Source organism: Heptranchias perlo, chromosome 28, assembly GCF_035084215.1.
Source record: "Heptranchias perlo isolate sHepPer1 chromosome 28, sHepPer1.hap1, whole genome shotgun sequence".
In the NCBI taxonomy this organism is placed as follows: domain Eukaryota; kingdom Metazoa; phylum Chordata; class Chondrichthyes; order Hexanchiformes; family Hexanchidae; genus Heptranchias; species Heptranchias perlo.
Window position 1 is genome coordinate 23,040,291 of NC_090352.1, and position 19,264 is coordinate 23,059,554.

The 19,264-nt window shown below is 40.9% G+C and overlaps 1 protein-coding gene across 6 annotated transcripts; it reads left to right on the forward strand.

Moving 5' to 3' along the window:
• The first annotated feature begins 5,410 nt into the window (after positions 1 to 5,410).
• Positions 5,411 to 16,010, forward strand: aipl1 (aryl hydrocarbon receptor interacting protein-like 1). Of its 6 annotated transcripts, none has more exons than XM_067967927.1 (6): positions 5,411 to 5,510; positions 6,303 to 6,445; positions 8,698 to 8,886; positions 10,466 to 10,642; positions 14,205 to 14,346; positions 15,805 to 16,010. In XM_067967927.1, the coding sequence occupies exons 1-6, from the start codon at positions 5,411 to 5,413 to the stop codon at positions 16,008 to 16,010; spliced, it is 957 nt and encodes a 318-aa protein (XP_067824028.1). The 6 variants fall into 6 exon arrangements, with proteins under 6 accessions (XP_067824028.1, XP_067824029.1, XP_067824027.1 ...); XM_067967928.1 differs by having other exon boundaries at positions 6,333 to 6,445; XM_067967926.1 differs by having other exon boundaries at positions 5,411 to 5,506; positions 6,266 to 6,445.
• Positions 16,011 to 19,264: the final 3,254 nt, after the last annotated feature.

Sequence of the window (19,264 nt, forward strand, 5' to 3'; positions counted from 1 at the left end):
GAACTGCTACAGTCCTTGTGAGCTGGTGCGTACATGATCCAGGATTTTGACCCAGCGATGATGAAGGAACAGCATTATACGCCAAAGTCAGGACGGTGTGTGATTTGGAGGGGAAACTCGAGGTGATGGTGTTCCCGTGATCTCGCTGTTTTTGTCCTTCTCAGTGGTACAGGTCATGGGCTGGTAAAATCCTGCCCAGTTTGTGATTGATAGATTCAGATTTTCTTTAAATCAGCAATGGTTCATATTAAAGTCTTCAAATTATCATTGGTCCTAAATGTGCCGGCCCTGAAAATCTGGAGGTGGGCGCATCCCGGTCTTTAAGTGCTGGCATGTGCTTGCCGTTGCTGCTGATCCCAGTGGACTTTCCAGAGTGTGGTTAGGTCATCTGGTTTGCAATGGAATGGCAGATACCTGCTCTATTAAGGGGCATCTAGGGTGCCCACCAGGTTTGAGGGTTTCGAAAGTCCATTCCCATCCTCAAAAGGCCATCCCAGGCCTATAACTGGCATATCTGGTGTCAGCTTAATTTGTGGGCCTTCTGGTGGATTCCTGCTGACGTGACAGTGTGGACAGTGCCGGAGAGGCCATGGATTTTCAGGGCCATGGTGGGAAACCCCAATGCTTCTTTGTTGGATGTCAGTGATTGTTTGATTTGACAATTTTTGCCTTCAGAAATGACGCTGTTAAACCAGACACAATCACCAGCAAGGAGTTCCTGGAGAAAGCGGATTTCTATGCTCTGCAGTGGAGACTTTCTGAAGTTAGGATTGGAAATGACCTTCAGGTTCTACTGTCATACTTGCTTTAAGAAAAAAATGGAGGTTCCAACCAGAAAATACAAAGTGTTGCTCGTGCTAAGCTAAAAAAAAAAAGACAGCTGCAGATTTTATGTATTTTATTTGTATTTTTAATAGTTACTAGTAAGTTTGTGACAGTTAGAAACTGATGTTAAATTTTTCATGGATTTTTTTGTGCAACAGATGTATTATGAACTACTGCTGTGAAATGCCAGCTAGTGCAAACACTATTGTGCTTAGAACACTGGAAAGGACAAACTTTTGGGGCACAATTTTAAAAGGGGAAAACGGGTGGGTTGGGAGCGGGGGACATTCAAAATCACAACCATTTCAGACCCGCCCCCAACCCGCCCATTTCTGGTTTTCACTGGGGTGGGTGACAAACCCACTCCCAGGAGGCAGGTCGGGCATTAAAACCTTTCAAGGAAGCTGCGGGCCTCCATTTTTCCACAGTTTCCGATTTCAACCAGGATTCCCGGGCCTTTTTCATACCACATTAAAGGAGGCGAGAAGGCCCGAGACGAACAGGTAGGTGCCATTCTGGCACAGCTTGTGGGCCCGGAGGAGCAGGAGTGCTTCCCCCAGGCTCAACGAACCTACCTGCTGCAACCCCCCAATGATCGCGGACCACCACCCCCCCCAATCTCCGACCCCTCCCCAACGATCGCGGACCCCCGTCCCCGATTCCTGATCCCCCTCCAATAATCACGGACCCCCACCCCTGATCTCCAATCCCCCCCCAACGATCGCGGATGCCTGCCTCCGATCCCTGATCACCCCAACGATTGTGGACCCCCGCGTGACCCCCGACCCCCCCCCCAATGCTCGCGGACCCCCGCGATGACCGTCAACCCCCGCAATGCTCGCGGACCCCCATGACTGATCCCTGATGCCTCCCCCATGACTGACTCCTCCTCGTGACCCCCCTGCCATCCCATGCCAACCCATGCCCCCCCCCATCCATACAAACAAAGTCTTACCTGAACACGTCCTCTTCCTGGCTGGTCAAAATCGTAAGGACGTCCGGGAAATCCGTTCTTCCAGGTTTCCCGTCCACAATTTGACCCCCCCACCCCGGCCCCCTTCCCGGCTCGGCGTCAAAATCATGCCCCTGGTTGTCATGCATTGAAGTAACAGCATGAAATTAAATGAACGCATTTTATTGAATTGCTAAAAGCATCAGATTCTTGGCCGACGTTTCTTATTACCGTATCAGTAAAATCCAAATCATCCAGAGACATAAGAAAAGAATGGAAAAATAAAAAAAGCAAATTTAAAGGCCTTGAGTATGAGAGTTTGAAGAACTACTGTAAATCTCCATGTACAATATACACTTGCCCCCTGAGAAAAATTGTCCAAAAGTATGAGTATGCAGGGAGGATGGGCTATATTATACATGGATACTAAAACAAAAAACATTTACCAAGAGACTTAGGGCCATTGAGAACAACCATGGTTAAACTGTTTGAAGTAAAACACATGAATTAAATCTGTATAACACAAGCAACTCAGTAATTGTGAAAAATTAATGATAATTAAAGAGATTGTAGCTCCTACAAGGACTAATTGATTAGCTCTTTCAAAGAGCTGGCACAGACACAATAGGCCAAATGGCTGCCTTCTGTGCTGTAAGATTCTATGATTCTATGACATATGGTTGAATATGTTGTTAATAGTTCAAAAACCAAAGGTAGTGGGAGGAGGGAGTATTGCATATAATGAGGCAATATAATGAAATATTTACGGTAGCTGTCTTGCATATGTTATAGCAATCACTTGATCACATTTTCACTAACCATCGAACATCACTTTATATTCATTCAAACTCTACAACCATATTGGTAGATTTTATATCGGAGATTCTTACTGTTTCTTCAAGGAGAATGAGCATTATTCAACAAGTTGAGCAAAATCCCTATCCTGAGGTAAAGATCACTAATCCATAAAGAGATAACTAGTTGAGTCGAATCATTTGGAACCTCCAGAGAGCAAGGTTAGACCAATTAGCCCTTGCTGTTAGAAAAACTACAGGAGAAAGAGAATAGCGCGTGTATCAATTTTAACTTCTTTCAAATCTGCCGTCATCACCCCCCCTCAAGAAATTCACCCTTGACCCCTCTGTCCTTGCAAACTACCACCCCATCTCCAACCTCCCTTTCCTCTCCAAAGTCCTTGAACGTGTTGTCGCCTCCCAAATCCGTGTCCATCTTTCCCACAACTTCATGTTTGAACCCCTCCAATCAGGTTTCTGCCCGTGCCACAGCACTGAAACGGCCCGTATCAAAGCCACAAATGACATTCTATGTGACTGTGACTGCGGTAAACTGTCCCTCCTCATCCTTCTCGACTTGTCTGCAGCCTTTGATGCAGTTGACCAGACCATCCTCCTCCAAAGCCACTCCTCCGTCGTCCAGCTGGGTGGGATTGCCCTCGCCTGGTTTCATTCTTATCTATCCACTATTATCCAGAATCACCTGCAATGGCTTCTCTTCCCGCTCCCACACTGTTACCTCTAGACTCCCCCAAGGATCTACTCTTGGCCCCCTCCTATTTTTCATCTACATGCTGCCCCTCGGTGACATCATCTGAAAATACATCAGGCTCCACATGTACACTAACGACACCCAGCTCTACCTCATCACCACCTCTCTCGACCCCTCCAATATCTCTGATTTTCATGCTGCTTGTCTGACATCCAGTACTGGATGAGCACAAATTTCCTCCAACTAAATATTGGGAAGACCGAAGCCATTGTCTTTGGTCCCCGACATAAACTCCGTTCCCGAGCTACCGACTCCATCCCTCTCCATGGCTACTGTCCGAAGCTGAACCAGACCGTTCAAAACCGTGACGTCCTATTTGACCCTGAGATGAACTTCCGACCATATATCCATTCCATCACCAATACTGCCTACTTCCACCTCTGTAACATCAGCCATCTCCACCCTGCCTCATCTCATCTGCTGCTGAAACCTGGCCCGTCTCCAATCTTCCACCCTCCATAAACTTGAGCTCATCCAAAACTCTGCTGCCCGTATCTTAACTCACATCGAGTACCGTTCACCCATCACCCCTGTGCTCGCTGACCTACATTGGCTCCCGGACGGGCAATGCCTCAATTTTATCCTAGTTTTTAAATCCCTTCATGACCTTGCCCCTCCCTTTTTCTGTAACCTCCTCCAGCCCAGCCATGCCTTCAGCTGCCTAGGCCTTAAGTTCTGGAATTCCCTCCTTAAACCTTCCTGCCTCTCTACTTCTGTCTTCTCTTTTAAGACGCTTCTTAAAACCTACCTCTTTGACTAAGCTTTTGGTCACCTGTCCTAATATCTCCTTATGTGGCTCAGTGCTAAATTTTGTTTGCTAACGGTGAAGCGCCTTGGGACGTTTTACTATGTTAAAGGCGCTATATAAATGCAATTTGTTGTTGTTGTTAAAGAAAACAATAAAAGGTTACAATCTATGAGTAGCTGGTTAGTGTAATATCAAATGCAAGCATACATATGTATTACATTCCTATTATATATTCACTTGGTTCATTTTTTGTTCAATAAATTTGCTTATTAGTACAAATATAAAATGTTGTCTATGTAATGATCGTCTGGTCATTTCCAAAAATGGAAAAAAATTCCTGTGACGGTGCAGGATAAATCAAGTAACCAAAATAATTAACAAGAAGGTCTTCTGTTCATAGTCCTCGCTTACTATCAGAAACTTCACCTAGATATCAGGGTCAGTGAGGTTACACTCGAAACCATAAGGAGATAAGACTCAACTGTGAGAGTAATCTAAATTACAGTGGCCAAAATATCTAGACTAAGAGTCAGAAAAGACCCAAAAATGTAACAAGACACAGCACAAAACTATCCACAGTTATCGTCCAAACAGCTCGTCCCTTTAAAAATGGTGCCATGTGTCTGTGGATATTCATAAAAAGCAAAGCATACCTGCTAACTGGGATCAAATCATGAAAGAGTATAGAACCAATTTTAATTGTAGGCAGTTTTCGAGCAGGGCAATGGAAAGCACCACCATTTTGAGTTCCATGCTATGGGTTTCTCTCCCAATATTTCCCCTCCCATGACTTTTCTTGGGGTATGGTTCAATGGGGAATAACCATCTTCAGCATGCAATTTGACAGTGGGGGCACAGCAACTGAGTTCCATCATGTCCTTAACCCGATGTCCTCACACAAACATTTGCTCGCTGGGGGTGACTGGATAATAGATCAGGATCAAGATTCCTGGCTGATTTTGCCTCTCCTTGGTTCAGGAGTGCTGAAGCAAACTGTAGTGTCTGACAAGATTTGAATGTTTTATTTGAGTTCTTTAATACCCAAATCTCATTCCCTCGAAGCTAACATCAGAATTAAAGTCAGAATTAAGAAGAATACTAACTTCTAGCAGAAAAACTGGTACCATTATTAAGAGGCTCAACAGGCAATATTCTTAATACAGTCGAGTACCTTGTTACATTGTTCCTCCTTGCCATTGGCTTCCTCTGATGCATAATCCTTTTTATAAGGCTAGGATCATCAGATAATCTTAGCACATGCTCAGTGTGTACTGAGAGCGTAAACTGCAATATCACACAGCATTCCATAAACACAAATCATGGAGGAAACCTATCTGGCAAATGTTGAAGGTATTAAAAAGACAATTCTCCATGGAGGGTTTGGCGAGCTGCCAAAATTTCTCACGGGATCCAAAGTAAGTTCAACTATATTTATATATTATTTAATAGCAATCTGAAAATTGAATTTATAATTACGGATTGATAACATTGCCAATCCTGTGTTAAAGACAGTGTCAGTGCAGACATAATAAAATAGGTGAAATATTTTGTTGCAATTTATTGCAAAGATTTACTGTAATGATGTATTAGTATTTTTAATTTCCATATGCTAATTTAATTCAACTTTGGTATGATCTTGGAAGCACTATTCTATTATATTCCAAAACATTTAATTTAATTTTATTTTGAATTTTTATAGTTATCTAACTAGAGCTTTCATTAGTGGTACAAAAATAGTCAATCCAAAATTGATGTTCTTTGAAAAAGCTTAGAACTGCTCAATTCTTGTAAATCAAAGCACTGAATAAGTATTTTATTCTTACCTTGATGTAAAAAGTAATTCTATTCATTTTAAACTAACTATTACCATATGAATCGCTAGGAAACAGAAACTTAAATATCATGGGGTTTAATGTCCTGCAGTAATGTACTGGAAATCATGGTCACGTAAAATTCCTTTGTGTGCTATTTTAACAGAGTTGTTGAGTCACTTAAAATAAATTGGATAACAATTCTGCCAAAATAGCACAGGAAGGAATTTTACATGAATGCATTATCCAGAGTAAATAAAGCCCCCCCCACAGCTAAAATGTTATAATTAAGACATCTATCATAAATCTCCTGTACCATTGAAATAAAAGTAAAAGTAACCGTCTTTATTTTTTATTACATAGGTCACATTTCATTTTCGGACTCTAAAATGTGACGGAGATCGAACAGTCATCGATGACAGCAAGCAAGCTGGCAGAGCAATGGAAATAATTATAGGCAACATGTTTAAACTGGAAGTCTGGGAAATTCTAATATCATCCATGAGGACCGGGGAGGTTGCTGAATTCTGGTGTGACGTCATTGTAAGTGCTTCTATCCGTGTAGTTTTTCGGTGGGAAAATAACGAATTCATGACGCAGTATCTGAAGGAAATGAAGTTCCCTAGTGTTTTGCATTAATCTTTAGATGAGTAATGCTGCCTGTCACAATGCTGCACAATCCATTTTTCTGTTTAATCATTAATTCGGATCCTTAGGCAGGAGTAAGCAGATTAAGCTAAGCTGCCAACATATGGACACATCATACCTGTGAAAGGATGATTTACAGTCATTTTAATACACCAAGGCACTCAAAAAGGTGAATGCGAACATTTAAAAAAATACTTAAAAACCCATACATAGATTTTTTGTTCCCCCCTGTAAGAGATAAACATATTTTGTAATGATTTAAGATTAGCAGAGTAAAATAAATCAATGCAAGTACTTTGTGCTTAAAATAAATCTGGGATCCCATCCAATTATCCTTGCTTCAGTCGGTATAACTTTAGGGAAGCTCGGTAACAGCTTCCACTAAAGAATTGTTTTAATTAGACTACGTGCAGTCTGAGCTGGTGCAACTTGATTAAATCTTGTTTTTTTTAATCTCGTAAACAAGGAGTAACGAATTACAATTTATAATATAGTGTCACCCAGCTAGTAACTTACACAGATCATTCTTGCAGAAGAAATAGTAGTTGAATAGCTTGCCAATATTAAAATGTCAAGGCTCACATATGAAGAACGACCACTGGGCCGAGGAATCAGCACTCATGAGCTGTACCCCAGCAAAGAGTCAACGTCTTGAAGAAAGAAGGAAAGGAGAAAATTAGCTGAGAAAGGTGGAGAATTTAAAAAAAAATCCATTGCAAGGAATTGTATGAATATGCTCCAAAGTTGAGCACATGATCTATTTTTAGGTCCCGCTGACCCCTCCCGTCAGTCACTGAGAGACCAGGTGTGTGGCCTGTTTCCAGACCCTCATTACTGCGCTCTTAGGCTGCCCACCAGAAAATGCACAATATCATCAGCACCCATATCTAATCCTTCTTTTTGACCCCTCAGAGAGGTTGTGCAGCCTCTGTCCAATGTTACTTAGATCAGGAACTGAATGGGAAGGGGATTAAAACTGTGCCTCTCCCACCCCAACTACTCCATAGCATAATATGCTGATAAACCAATGCATTGCTAACAAATATGTGGTTCTACATGTTCGTGCTCTAATGGGCTGCCCTCCCATATCACCCATAATGTATTTGTGAAAGGTGCCATGAGGAATTTTTTTATCTCATGGTACTATTCTGAAAGATGAATGATAATACACGATTTCACTAACAATATACAAGCCATGTTTGTCAGCATTGCTATACCAATATACCGTCCCATGGAGTAGTGGGACGTGGAATCATAGCAGCAATTCCCCATTCCTTGAATGCTGGAGGAACATTTCCCAAAAGCGACATTGATGTAGGCCAGGAAGCAGGCCTCTTGCCGGTCATCTTTGCCAGATGGGTGTAGAGCAAAGGAGGAAAATAAAGTTGAAAAAGGGGCAAAAATACATGGTTAAGCAAGAGATGATAGGAGATTAATAAAGTACTTAAATAGTCAAATAGCTTGTGACCTCTTCCAGAGCTAACTCCCAGAAGTACATTGCAGATGGGCTGTTGTGCCTGTTGAAGCAGGTCTAAGATATTAACATCCAAAGCTTCAAGCAGATCAGGTTAATTACTCATTTCTCCAAAACCATATGTTTTGCAGACCAGTAATACATCTGCTTGATCATCCCAGCCAGGAGGGCTTGAGCTCCAAGTCCTAGGATTGCCTATCACTCAAGTATGACTAGCAATGCCTGGCTGCAATGGTATTTCAGTTCTCATTGGGGTTGTTAAAGTGCAGGCCCATTTTGTGATACTCCATACTGAGATATAGACAGCTTTCTTTGTTATAAATGCACCTTGTTTGGGTGATCAGAATGACACTGATAGTAATCATGGACCCAGACCCAGACTCAAATCCAGACTGCCCTTCAACCAGGCAGTGGCTCTGTGGTCGTTAATATGGACCTTGTGTGAAACATGAAAAATTAGGGATGGAAATACAATTTTCAAAGTCCTTTATTTTACAAAATTTTGAGACATGTTTCGTATTGTAATGTTTCTTGGAAAAATGTATTCTCTAATTATGACTTTCTGTCTTCCATTGAGTTTCTCTTTACTGTTCTTTTCTATTCGTGAAAATGTATTACTTAGCTATTGTTAAAAAGATTAAAACTGGGGCAACTGTTCTTCCTCCCCCAACAGCACACAGGTCTGTATCCAACTGTAGCGAAGAGCCTGCGCAGGATTGTGGAAGGGAAGGATCCAACAGACTGGCACATTCACACCTGTGGTCTGGCCAACATGTTTGCGTATCACAGCCTGGGATATGATGATCTGGATGAATTGCAGAAAGAACCTCAGCCACTCATCTTTGTTATTGAATTGTTAAAGGTTAAACCTGTTCTATTTATTTTTACCTCTTAAATGGCAATTGAACTCAAGTAGTGAAGTTAGCCCTTTCCGTAGATTATTTGACCTCTCTTCCATTTTCCATGAAAGGCCTTTCAGTGCTGTTTTCTTATTCCTGTTGTCAGTGTTCAATGTTGTGACTTTGTTAATCCTTCCTGATAAAAAGGATGGGTAAATGATGATACTTTGTATGTAATACCAGCTCCTTCTAAGACGTCAACCAGAAAGATGTCATCAAAACCAATCTTTATAGTGGGATCTGAGAAGGACTGGACTGTGAGAAAGAGTCAATCTCATCTCCTCTCTAGGTCACCTGTACTATTACGTCAACGTGTAAAAATTCAGGCTTCCCACTGGGAATGCAAAGTCCGAAAATTTTCCGGTTGCGACCCAAAAAAGCAACTATTTTCAACTCCCACCTGCCCCCAACCCACCCGTTCTTGGGGTTTAAAATCACCCCGTATAACTCCTGAAGTTTAAAAAGAGAGAGAGTTGTGCTCTTTTATATCAACATGCAGACATTTCTTCTCAATCCATTTGTCACATCTTCCAATGTTGCAGAATCTTTTAAATGGCCCCAAATATTTTTAGTAGATACTAAAAGATCTCCTTAGGCATTACTCATGGTGATTCGGATACACTGACTCATTGGGGTGTAATTTTTTGAATTGTTTATTTTGTTTCAAACTTTATTTTGGCAGTTGTGGGTTCAATGTTCTTGATCTTTGCCCTGGAGAATGGCCATTACCCAACCACAAATGTTAGACCTGCTACACTGGATCTCTGCCCCCTTTACCTTGCCCTGGGAATTCAGGGGCTTCCTGGGCAGGGGCAGAGCTGAGTCTGCACGTGCAATATCTGCAGGCCTGATGATGCCATGCAAATGAGGTCGGCTGCAAGGCTGGAAGTTAAGTAGCCATTATCTTTGGCAGGCAAGCACTGATTTTTACGCATGGAGGTCTTTGGCTGTTGTTGAGGAGCATTGACAAGAAGGGCCAAAAGCTGGTGACCAGGCCTTGGATTACAAGTCTGCAACTATACTCCATTTTGTTCCCCTGTTTTCTGGCTCAAGGCCCTGCATGTTAATGAGACACCAAATTAGATGCAGCTTAATCTGGACAGGCCCAGTGCAGTTTGGATGCACTGCGACTGTCCATGGTGGGGTAGAGGTGGAGTCAAGATAATCACCACAATAATTTTCAGTTACTGAGAATAAAATGGTGGATGAAAATTTATTTTAAAGCATTTTGGTTATCCAATTAGTTCATCAACAAAGTTGACATCGGAAAATTAAATAGGAAATGTGGACAATGGTAACTTATAATAGGGAGAAAGAGTGACACAAAGTGTGCCAATATGAAGTAAGTTTGGAGATAGAAAATGCATGCAGTTTAACATTTTTAATAAGATATATAGATATTATAATTACAACTGTAATATCCATATGCTTTTTAAAAACTATTTGAATCAATAACAAAAATATTTGGGGTAAAATATAAAAAAATATAACTAAGGGCTTATGATTTTCATTGTGAAAAAGAAATTTTTTTTTAAAATTTAGGTTGAGTCACCAAGTGCTTACCAACGAGAAACCTGGGCCATGAATGATGATGAGAAAATTAAAGCTGTGCCTCTTCTCCATGGCATGGGAAACAAACTGTTCAAACTCGCCAGGTATCCAGAGGCATTGGGAAAATATCGCGAGGCAGTAATCTGCTTGAAGAATCTACAAGTAAAGGTATCTAATAGATTGAAAAACTAAAAGAGGGACTCCCATGCTCAGGACTGCACTGAACAACTGAATTAGTCACAAAGAATTCCAATTGATATATTGTTCTACCCATTTCTACTGATTCCTGGATATTATTGGTTAAATCTTGAGTGCTGATGGCATTATTGTGTATCGGCTTGCAGTTACTGAGATAGACAATGTTAAGGGAATTATTGATACAGATAGTCATTAACCTAAGGGTGCTTATGTATGAATTCTATAGGTTCCTGACAGCAATGATGAAACAACCTCAGTGCATCACTCTCCTGATTTATATTGTGAACACTCTCCCTGTGGCACCAGTCGCTCCCTGTAGGTCTGCCGGAGGCTAAGTTATGGACAGATACCCACTGTCATGACATAGTTGCATGTCGCGTCATTAGGCACATAGGGCAGGTGGAGCTGGAATTGATGCAGTGTCAGTTCTGTGTATCTGCTTGTTATTAAGAAGCTGTTTTGTGTGATGACACAAGTACGCAGATGCACAAAATTGGCTTCACACGATTAACAGGCCAGAACAGGAGGTGCTAAATTCAACAGCAGATCACAAGTCCCATGATTTTTAAAAATTAATTCTTGTGTGGCTGGTAAGGCCAGCATTTATTGCCTTCCTTAGTTGCCCTTGAGAATGTGGTGAAGAGCCTTCTTCTTGAACCACTGTGGTCTGTGTGGTGATGATGCTCCCACAATGCTGTTAGGTAGAGAGTTCCAAGGTTTTGACCCAGTGACGATGAAGGAACGATGATAAAATTCCAAGTCAGGTTGGTGTGTGACTTGGAGGGGATGCTGTTCCCATGCACCTGCTGCCCTGGTCCTTCTAGGAGCTGGTGGTTGTGGGTGTGCAAGGTGTGGCTGAAGAAGCCTTGGCTTGTTGCTGCAGTGCATCCAGTAGATAGTACACATTGCAGCCATGATGTGCCGAAGGTGGAGGGTATGGATGTTTAGATTAGTGGACCGATCAAGAGGACTGCTTTGTCCTAGATGGTGTTGAGCTTCTTGAGTGTTGCAGTTGCATCCATCCAGGCAAGTGGAGCTTATTTCATCACACTCCTGATTTGTGCCTTGTAGATGGTAGAGAGGCTTTGTGGAGTCAGGAGATGAGCCACTCATTGCAGAATACCCAGCCTTTGATCTGCTCTAGTATCCACAGCATTTATGTGGCTGGTCCAATTGAATTTCAAGTGGGACTGGTAATGTAGTGGGTATGGCAAAGTAGTGGGTATGGTTATGTGGCGGGTATGGTTATGTGGCGGGTATGGTAATGTCGTAGTTAACCCAGAGGTTGTTAATTTGAATATCACCATGGCAAGTTGTGAAATTAAATTTAATAAATCTGGAAAATTGTGGGCTCGCACTAGTAAAAGTAACTATGGAAGCTGCTGCCCCTACTCAAGCTGGCCTACATATGGCTCTAGCCTGCACTAAATGGTTGGTTCTTAATATCATCTAATATCAGGGCAACTAAGGATGGGCAATAAATGCGGCGTTACCACTGTCGCCCATATCCTGAGGATAAAAAAATATTTTTTACAAATCGCAGACAGTTCAGAGTTGGTAAAAGGAATGACAATCTGCTGTCATTTTTATGTATGAAAAAATCTTTTTAATGGTTTTGTGATTGAGGTTTTTGATGGAAATTGCTTTTAATATAATTAAGTATTAACAGTGATTGTGTGTTTAACCATTAATAAGCTTCTGTAAATAGATTCGTTTTAAATAATTAAAGGGGTTACTTTGACATTTCCACTGGCGGGGGGGTGGGATCTGTAACCAGAGGACATAGATTTAAGATAATTGTCAAAAAAGCCAGGGGGGAGATGAGGAGAAATGTTTTTACTCACTGAGTTGTTATGATCTGGAATGCATTGCCTGAAAGGATAGTGGAAGCATCTAAGATCACTCACTTGATACCACTTAAGAAACACATGTAACATCCTCTTTCACATATTTATCCCTGGTCACAATGTTAATGTTATCTTAAATACATTTAAGTAGACAGCTACAGTGCAGTAGAACTCAGCTGCCATGTTACTGTATGTGTGAACACATAAAAGTTATATTACAGTATTCAAAGACTTGCAATCTACATAAAAAGTTTTATGTGCTTGGAGTGCCTTTACTGGCCCGATGCACAAGCAATCTACAAAGACTGATTGTAAACTGCATAAACTGTGTGCATCAAATGCCGTGTTACATATTTTAAGGATTAAAGGAGAAACCCATCAGTTGAAGAAGGGAAAATTTTACCTTTAGTTTAGTAGTTGCTCTGGCTCCAAGGGTTAAGCACTTGACTTGTTGCCTGGTTTTTATTGGGCCAAAGTTTGCTGTCAAAATAACGATGAGGTTAATGGCGCTCACCGTTATTTATGCGCAAATGTTACAGCAACTTCAGGTGAGGGCAGATGCGTAGCTAGAAACGGATATCCATAAGTTGCTGTCCGAGATGCGTCACTCCGCCATTAGCTTCACAAAAACAGCATCTCGCTGTCTGCCTCACCATTGAAATGCGTTGAACGATGTGAAGTTGCTGTATTTGCACAGTAGATACAAACTAAACTCGCCACAGAAAGTTAAATCTTGTCCATTTCAGTCTAAGTATCCTTTTAACAATGTGATAATAGTTAATTACTGCCAGTCAACCTCTCTGGCACTGAAAATTAACTATTACAAGTGAGGAGTCTCATTCCTTCAGGTTTTAATGGTTGTTGGAGGTTTTAAAAATGTAAATTTTTTTATAACGTTCCCTTTCTGTCTTTTTTTCTCTCTCTCATAATCCAATCCTTCCCTCTCTTTATTTCTCTTTCTGCACCTGATTTGACATTGAAATCACCCACTCTAATTTACACTTCCTTCTCAGTCCTTGCGCTGTTAACTTTATAATCCTTCAATCTGATTAGTTAAGGAGATACACGGTTGGGTGCCCTGTTTACTCAGGACCCAGATGCCCTGTTTCCCTCGTTGCGACGTTATCAGCTCGCACTTTCAGCAACTTGCCACGCAAAAAATTTTAAAACCTAAATGTGCAAGGATAAGTCTAACTAAAGGCAGATGCCGTCAGATGCTCGTCCACAGCAAAGTCTGGCCCATGAGCTCCAGGTCAGACCACTAGAGGGAGTGCCAAATGAAAATGAGATTTCATGTGTGTCAGGAAAAAAAATATTAACTCCCCTCAATTTGAATCATGCTTCCTGTTAGCCAGTTATGTTATGGTATTGATGGTAGTTATAGAGAGGCCCAGAGTATTCCACCATCCCCCACCCCCCTTCCACCCCCACTACCTGCCTCCTTATGTGTTTTGATAATGTAGAGATCACATTATAAACTGCATCACAATGTACGTACAATTATTTTACTGTACATAATAACATGTGTACCAACACTCTCAATGCTTACATGAATTGAAAATGTTAAAGAATAAATATTAAGCTCTGTATTTTACACTCCCAAACAATCATTAGAGAACCCCACACTAGAAAGCGTCATTTCTATAATCAAGATGTTGGAAAATAACCTCTATATTTAATGTTAGCAAAAACCCTGGGAGATTCAATGGCTCAAACTGGAGAAGATGATTGTCACTTTAGTCCTGAACTACTGCCAATGTCTTTTGAAGATGGAAGAGTACTATGAAGTGCTGGAGCAAACAACAGACATCCTCAACAACCATCCAGGTATGGGCAAATCAGGCACCCAGATAATGTACACCAACTCATTAAGCAGCTTTGCAGCAAATATATAATAAAGATATAGAACATTGAAAACTTTGTAAAAATGCAATTTATAAAACCGCACCTAACATTTCTTCCGTTGCATTACATTATTCCCTAATTTGATGTGCAAGTGTCTGTGTTCCCTGGAAGTTAGAGGAGAGTCCTGTACCAGGGGTGGGATTGGGATTGCAACCTCACTGTCCAGACCCAAATCTTACAATCTCTGAAGCCTGAGCTGAATTCCAAAGATACACACAGTTCACATCATTCTACGTTATTGTACATGTGGGCTAAATATGGGAACATAGGAACAGGAGTAGGCCATTCAGCCCTTCGAGCTTGTTCTGCCATTCAATTAGATCTTGGCTGATCTGTATCTTAACTCCATCTACTCGCCTTGGTACCATAATTCTTAATACCCTTACCTAACAAAAATCTATCGATCTCAGTTTTGAAATTTTCAATTGACCCCCAGCCTCAACAGTTTTTTGGGGGAAAGCGTTCCAGATTCCCGCTACCCAGTGAAGAAGTGCTTCCTGACATCACCCCTGATTTTCAGATCACACATTTATTTATAATAACTGTAATTTATCTCAGAAAGTACATTAAAACATCAATCTATATAATTAAAAGTTTTGCGCTGGTAAGATTATAGGAATATATAATTGTGGTGTCCCTTTGACCAATCAGATCCTAGGACCAGAGTCCACTGCACTTTTAAAATCTCAGAATTTTGACCAATGAGATCCTGGTGACCACTGTCCCTCAATCTGTCCCTTCAACCAATCAGATCCTAAATGTTTATAGTATTATTTCTGATTTGATGAATCGCAAAAATAACCAGAGTCCATCAAAACAAAATTTAGGTGGTATACAACTCCATCACAGTTCCTTCCTGGTCCTGAAACCTCTACCACCTAGAAGGGCAAGAGCAGTGAGATCATGGGAACACCACCACTTCCAAGTTCCCCACCAAGTCACAAACCATCCTGAAAGAATGTGAGAGGCATAGAGAAGATGGGAAGCATACTAAAGAAAGAGAAGATATTGTGAGAGACTCACAGGAAGAGGAAGGGAAAAAGAGTGGGAACAAGAGTCCAAAATACAGAGACTTCAACCAAAGAAAGTGTGTGTTATATTTAGACACAGAAAATGTGACAGAAAGAGATGAACACAAAAAGAAGTAAAGAATTTGTAACACAAGCAGACAAAAAGAACATAGGCACCATTGTATTATTTTTATCTCTGAGCACTGCTATTGGAGATTAACGAATATAACTTATTCTTTATGATTCCCTGTTTGATTTGCCTAAAGCAATGTATAAAATGTAGATGAACCTCTGCATACATATACCAAATCTACAATGTAATTTCACTCTATCTTTCGTCATTTCTTGAATTTGTATCTTCCTTTTACAGGCACTGTGAAAGCCTACTTTCTGAGGGCCAAAGCTCATGCTGAGGTATGGAACGAAGCAGAGGCCAAAGCAGATTTTGAGAAAGTTTTGGAATATGACAGTGGAATGACCAAGACAGTGAAAAAAGAACTACGGATCCTTGATTCCAGAATGAGGGATAAGGAAGAGGAGGAGAAGCTACAATTCAAGAGGATGTTTCATAATTGAATTTGCCATATCTAGGGTCATCCAAATATTATAAAACATCGTTGTAGCCAATGAGATACTACAGATAGTACAGTTAACTTGATTTTTTTGGGGGTGGGGGTGGGGAGGGCTTTCCTTAAAGTGTACTGTTTTATCTTGTATTAAAAAATCTTGTTAGACCACAAGAAAATTTTAAACACGGATCTGGATCAAGATGTAACAGTAAATTTTACATACTTAAAGTAATTTTTTTAAATTGACAGGGCAAAGTGTAAATGATATGAACTACAGCAGGCAGAGTGCCTGTGCTAGCTTAGACTCTCCTTAAGTGGCCACCATACAGGGGTTTCAAGAGAAGTCATCTAATAAATTGGTCCTGCTTGAAAAGCTCCTTCAAATCATGTTTAAATCTTTGAGAAAGTAATTTAAATGCAGCATTGCAGATATTCACAAAAGAGCATCTGGTATTAAAAGCAATGATGAACATCCACTTAGTCTCATACCCAATTGTGGTTCTAGTATCTTGACCTCCTGTTGTGAGTTTGGGAAGATCCCAAGGGGAGAAAATCAGTGAAAAAATGCACCAACCTGTAACCTGATGCCGGTTCATTTCAGGATTCAGAGCATCTGCTTTATTTTGTATTAACTCCTTCACATTGCCCATTGTCTAATAGTGTGTGATTTTAAACCAATGATCCATAAAATACAGAGTACAAAATACACTCGAATATAAATCAAATTCTAAGCCTGCTATATAAATTACAGTGGTGCAAAATACCACTCATACCTGGGTATAGTCCCCTGACATACTTAGACGGCTAAAAGAAGAACCATGTAAATTTGTGCAGGAACTCGCGGGTTACCAGGTTTCTCAATGGGTTTTGTAGGAAATTTCCATTCTTTAACGATTTTACAAAAAGATAAGGAAGGGGTTAATTATATAAATTGACTGCAACTTTATAACAGTGACTACACTTCAAAAAAATACTAAATTGGCTGCAAAGAGCTTTGGGATGTCCTGAATTCGTGAAAGGCACCATTTAAATGCTATCTGATTATTTTTTAATCATCAGTCATGTGGGTAGCAGAGACTATTCAGATCCAAGAATCACATTCCATGACACACACAGAAAGCAGCTCTCCCACTTTCTCACCAAAAACTGAAAATTTAAGTACATTGGAATAACAAACTGCTTGGATGTCTCCAATGAAATTTGAATTAAGTTGAATGTCTGGGCTTGATCAGGCCCTGCAGCCCCAGACAAACCTGGGACTCAATTTATGAATAAACCCTTCTGAACAGACCCAGCCTGGGCTCCCAGCTGCTGAGGTTATGCGATTCCAATTAGGAAAAGAAAATGTCCATGAGCAGTGCCATGGGTGATCAACTAATAGTAAATCATTTTTCTCTGTTTAACTGGCTGAAGGTTAAGAAGGGAAACAGTGCTATAAGTGAACTGTTAGCTCCCAACTACTGCATGTGAACCCTGTTCCTCTTTTAGTTTCTTTTGTGCTTTTCAAAGCAGGCGTGTTCCTCTACGTGCTGTAAATGCTTCTGTTTTATTTATTTAATTTACTTTATTGCAATAAGGTTATTTCAGCTCGGAAAATAAAAGAAGAGCTAATCTCTGGAGCTGTCAGAAATGTGCATTTACCCTGTTAATTTATATCTCTGTGGCAATGTAACGTGAGAAGCTCTTCATTCATACTCGCAGTGATATCTGCATAATAAATGGATCTGTTGGTGAGCCGAAGCTGTGTGAATCAAGAAATAATCTCATTTCATGATTAGGATCAATGGTGTGTAGCAAAACAATTAAAACAAATGTGACAGGTGGTTCTTCCAAAGTGGCTTGAGTTATAGTGAAACAAAGAATGAGGGAGAAAGGTGGAGCTTCTACAATGAAAAGATAATGTAAAACCCGGGGACGGGGGCATTTTTGTTTTGTTTAATGACAGACATGTCTTCTAGTACTTTACAAAGTACATTTACAGTGCATTTGACCAAACTACAGTCTGCGTTCAGATATCCTCTCACTTTTACCATTGTCCTTGTCACAAGATCATCCAAAGTCACAAGGTAGATATGAATGCGAAAGCTGTTCAGTCCATTCTTAGCTCATCCATCTAGAACAAGCCGAAGGTCCCCTCATCACACCATCCAACTGTTCTATTTACATAGATTTCTAAAATTCATCTACAGATACATAACGCTGAGTCCATCAGAACCAATTAAGATATAACAATTATAAGTCATCTTTTGGAACAGAGTGACTTGGGTTCATGCTGCTACTAATCACAAGGGCAATGCTAAATTCTTCAGCCAAACAATGACTGCATGATTAACTGATGTTTTTCTGCAAACCTAGACTATTTCCGCAGGGCTACAGCACTTACATGAAATATGCTTTAAATGTTTTTCTAGTAACTGTTAACCCACTAGAATCTGATTCATAATAATTTTCTTTATTGCTTTTCTTTGTTAAATAGCTCTGTCGTTGGTGATCATAATGGTAGCACATTGGAGTCCATGGATTATAAACGGCTGTGTTATTTATATGCTGCAGAAACAGGAAAATATCATATTGCTGTAATTCTCCATAATCACAAGGGAGAAATGTATTAAAAAGAACAATCTAAACATTTTCCTTCTGTTGTACTATGAACGTTCAACCTGTTATACATAACTAACCATCAGGTGTCTGCCTCGTCTCCTTCTCTCTGTTGGTCATTGGTGGTAATAGTACCTTAATCTTTACCTTCAGTTGCTGTGACTACCCGGTATCACTGGGGTCTAACCATACAGCTGGAGTAATTAGAGGAGGCAGCTGGGACACTTTTGCACACCTCTGAACAGTGGGTTACAGCAGAGCCTTAAGAGGGTCACCTACCCTTTTTTTTTTATTCGTTCACGGGATGTGGGCGTCGCTGGCAAGGCCGGCATTTATTGCCCATCCCTAATTGCCCTCGAGAAGGTGGTGGTGAGCCGCCTTCTTGAACCGCTGCAGTCCGTGTGGTGACGGTTCTCCCACAGTGCTGTTAGGAAGGGAGTTCCAGGATTTTGACCCAGCGACAATGAAGGAACGGCGATATATTTCCAAGTCGGGATGGTGTGTGACTTGGAGGGGAACGTGCAGGTGGTGTTGTTCCCATGCGCCTGCTGCTCTTGTCCTTCTAGGTGGTAGAGGTCGCGGGTTTGGGAGGTGCTGTCGAAGAAGCCTTGGCGAGTTGCTGCAGTGCATCCTGTGGATGGTGCACACTGCAGCCACAGTGCG

What these genes read in the sequence shown, in the direction of transcription:
- aipl1 (XM_067967926.1), top strand. Translation starts at nt 5,411, where the DNA reads ATGGAGGAAACCTATCTGGCAAATGTTGAAGGTATTAAAAAGACAATT. An exon ending in TGAAGAATCTACAAGTAAAG is followed by an intron (nt 10,643 to 14,204) that starts GTATCTAATAGA and finishes ATTTAATGTTAG; the next exon opens with CAAAAACCCTGGGAGATTCA. An exon ending in CATCCTCAACAACCATCCAG is followed by an intron (nt 14,347 to 15,804) that starts GTATGGGCAAAT and finishes TTCCTTTTACAG; the next exon opens with GCACTGTGAAAGCCTACTTT.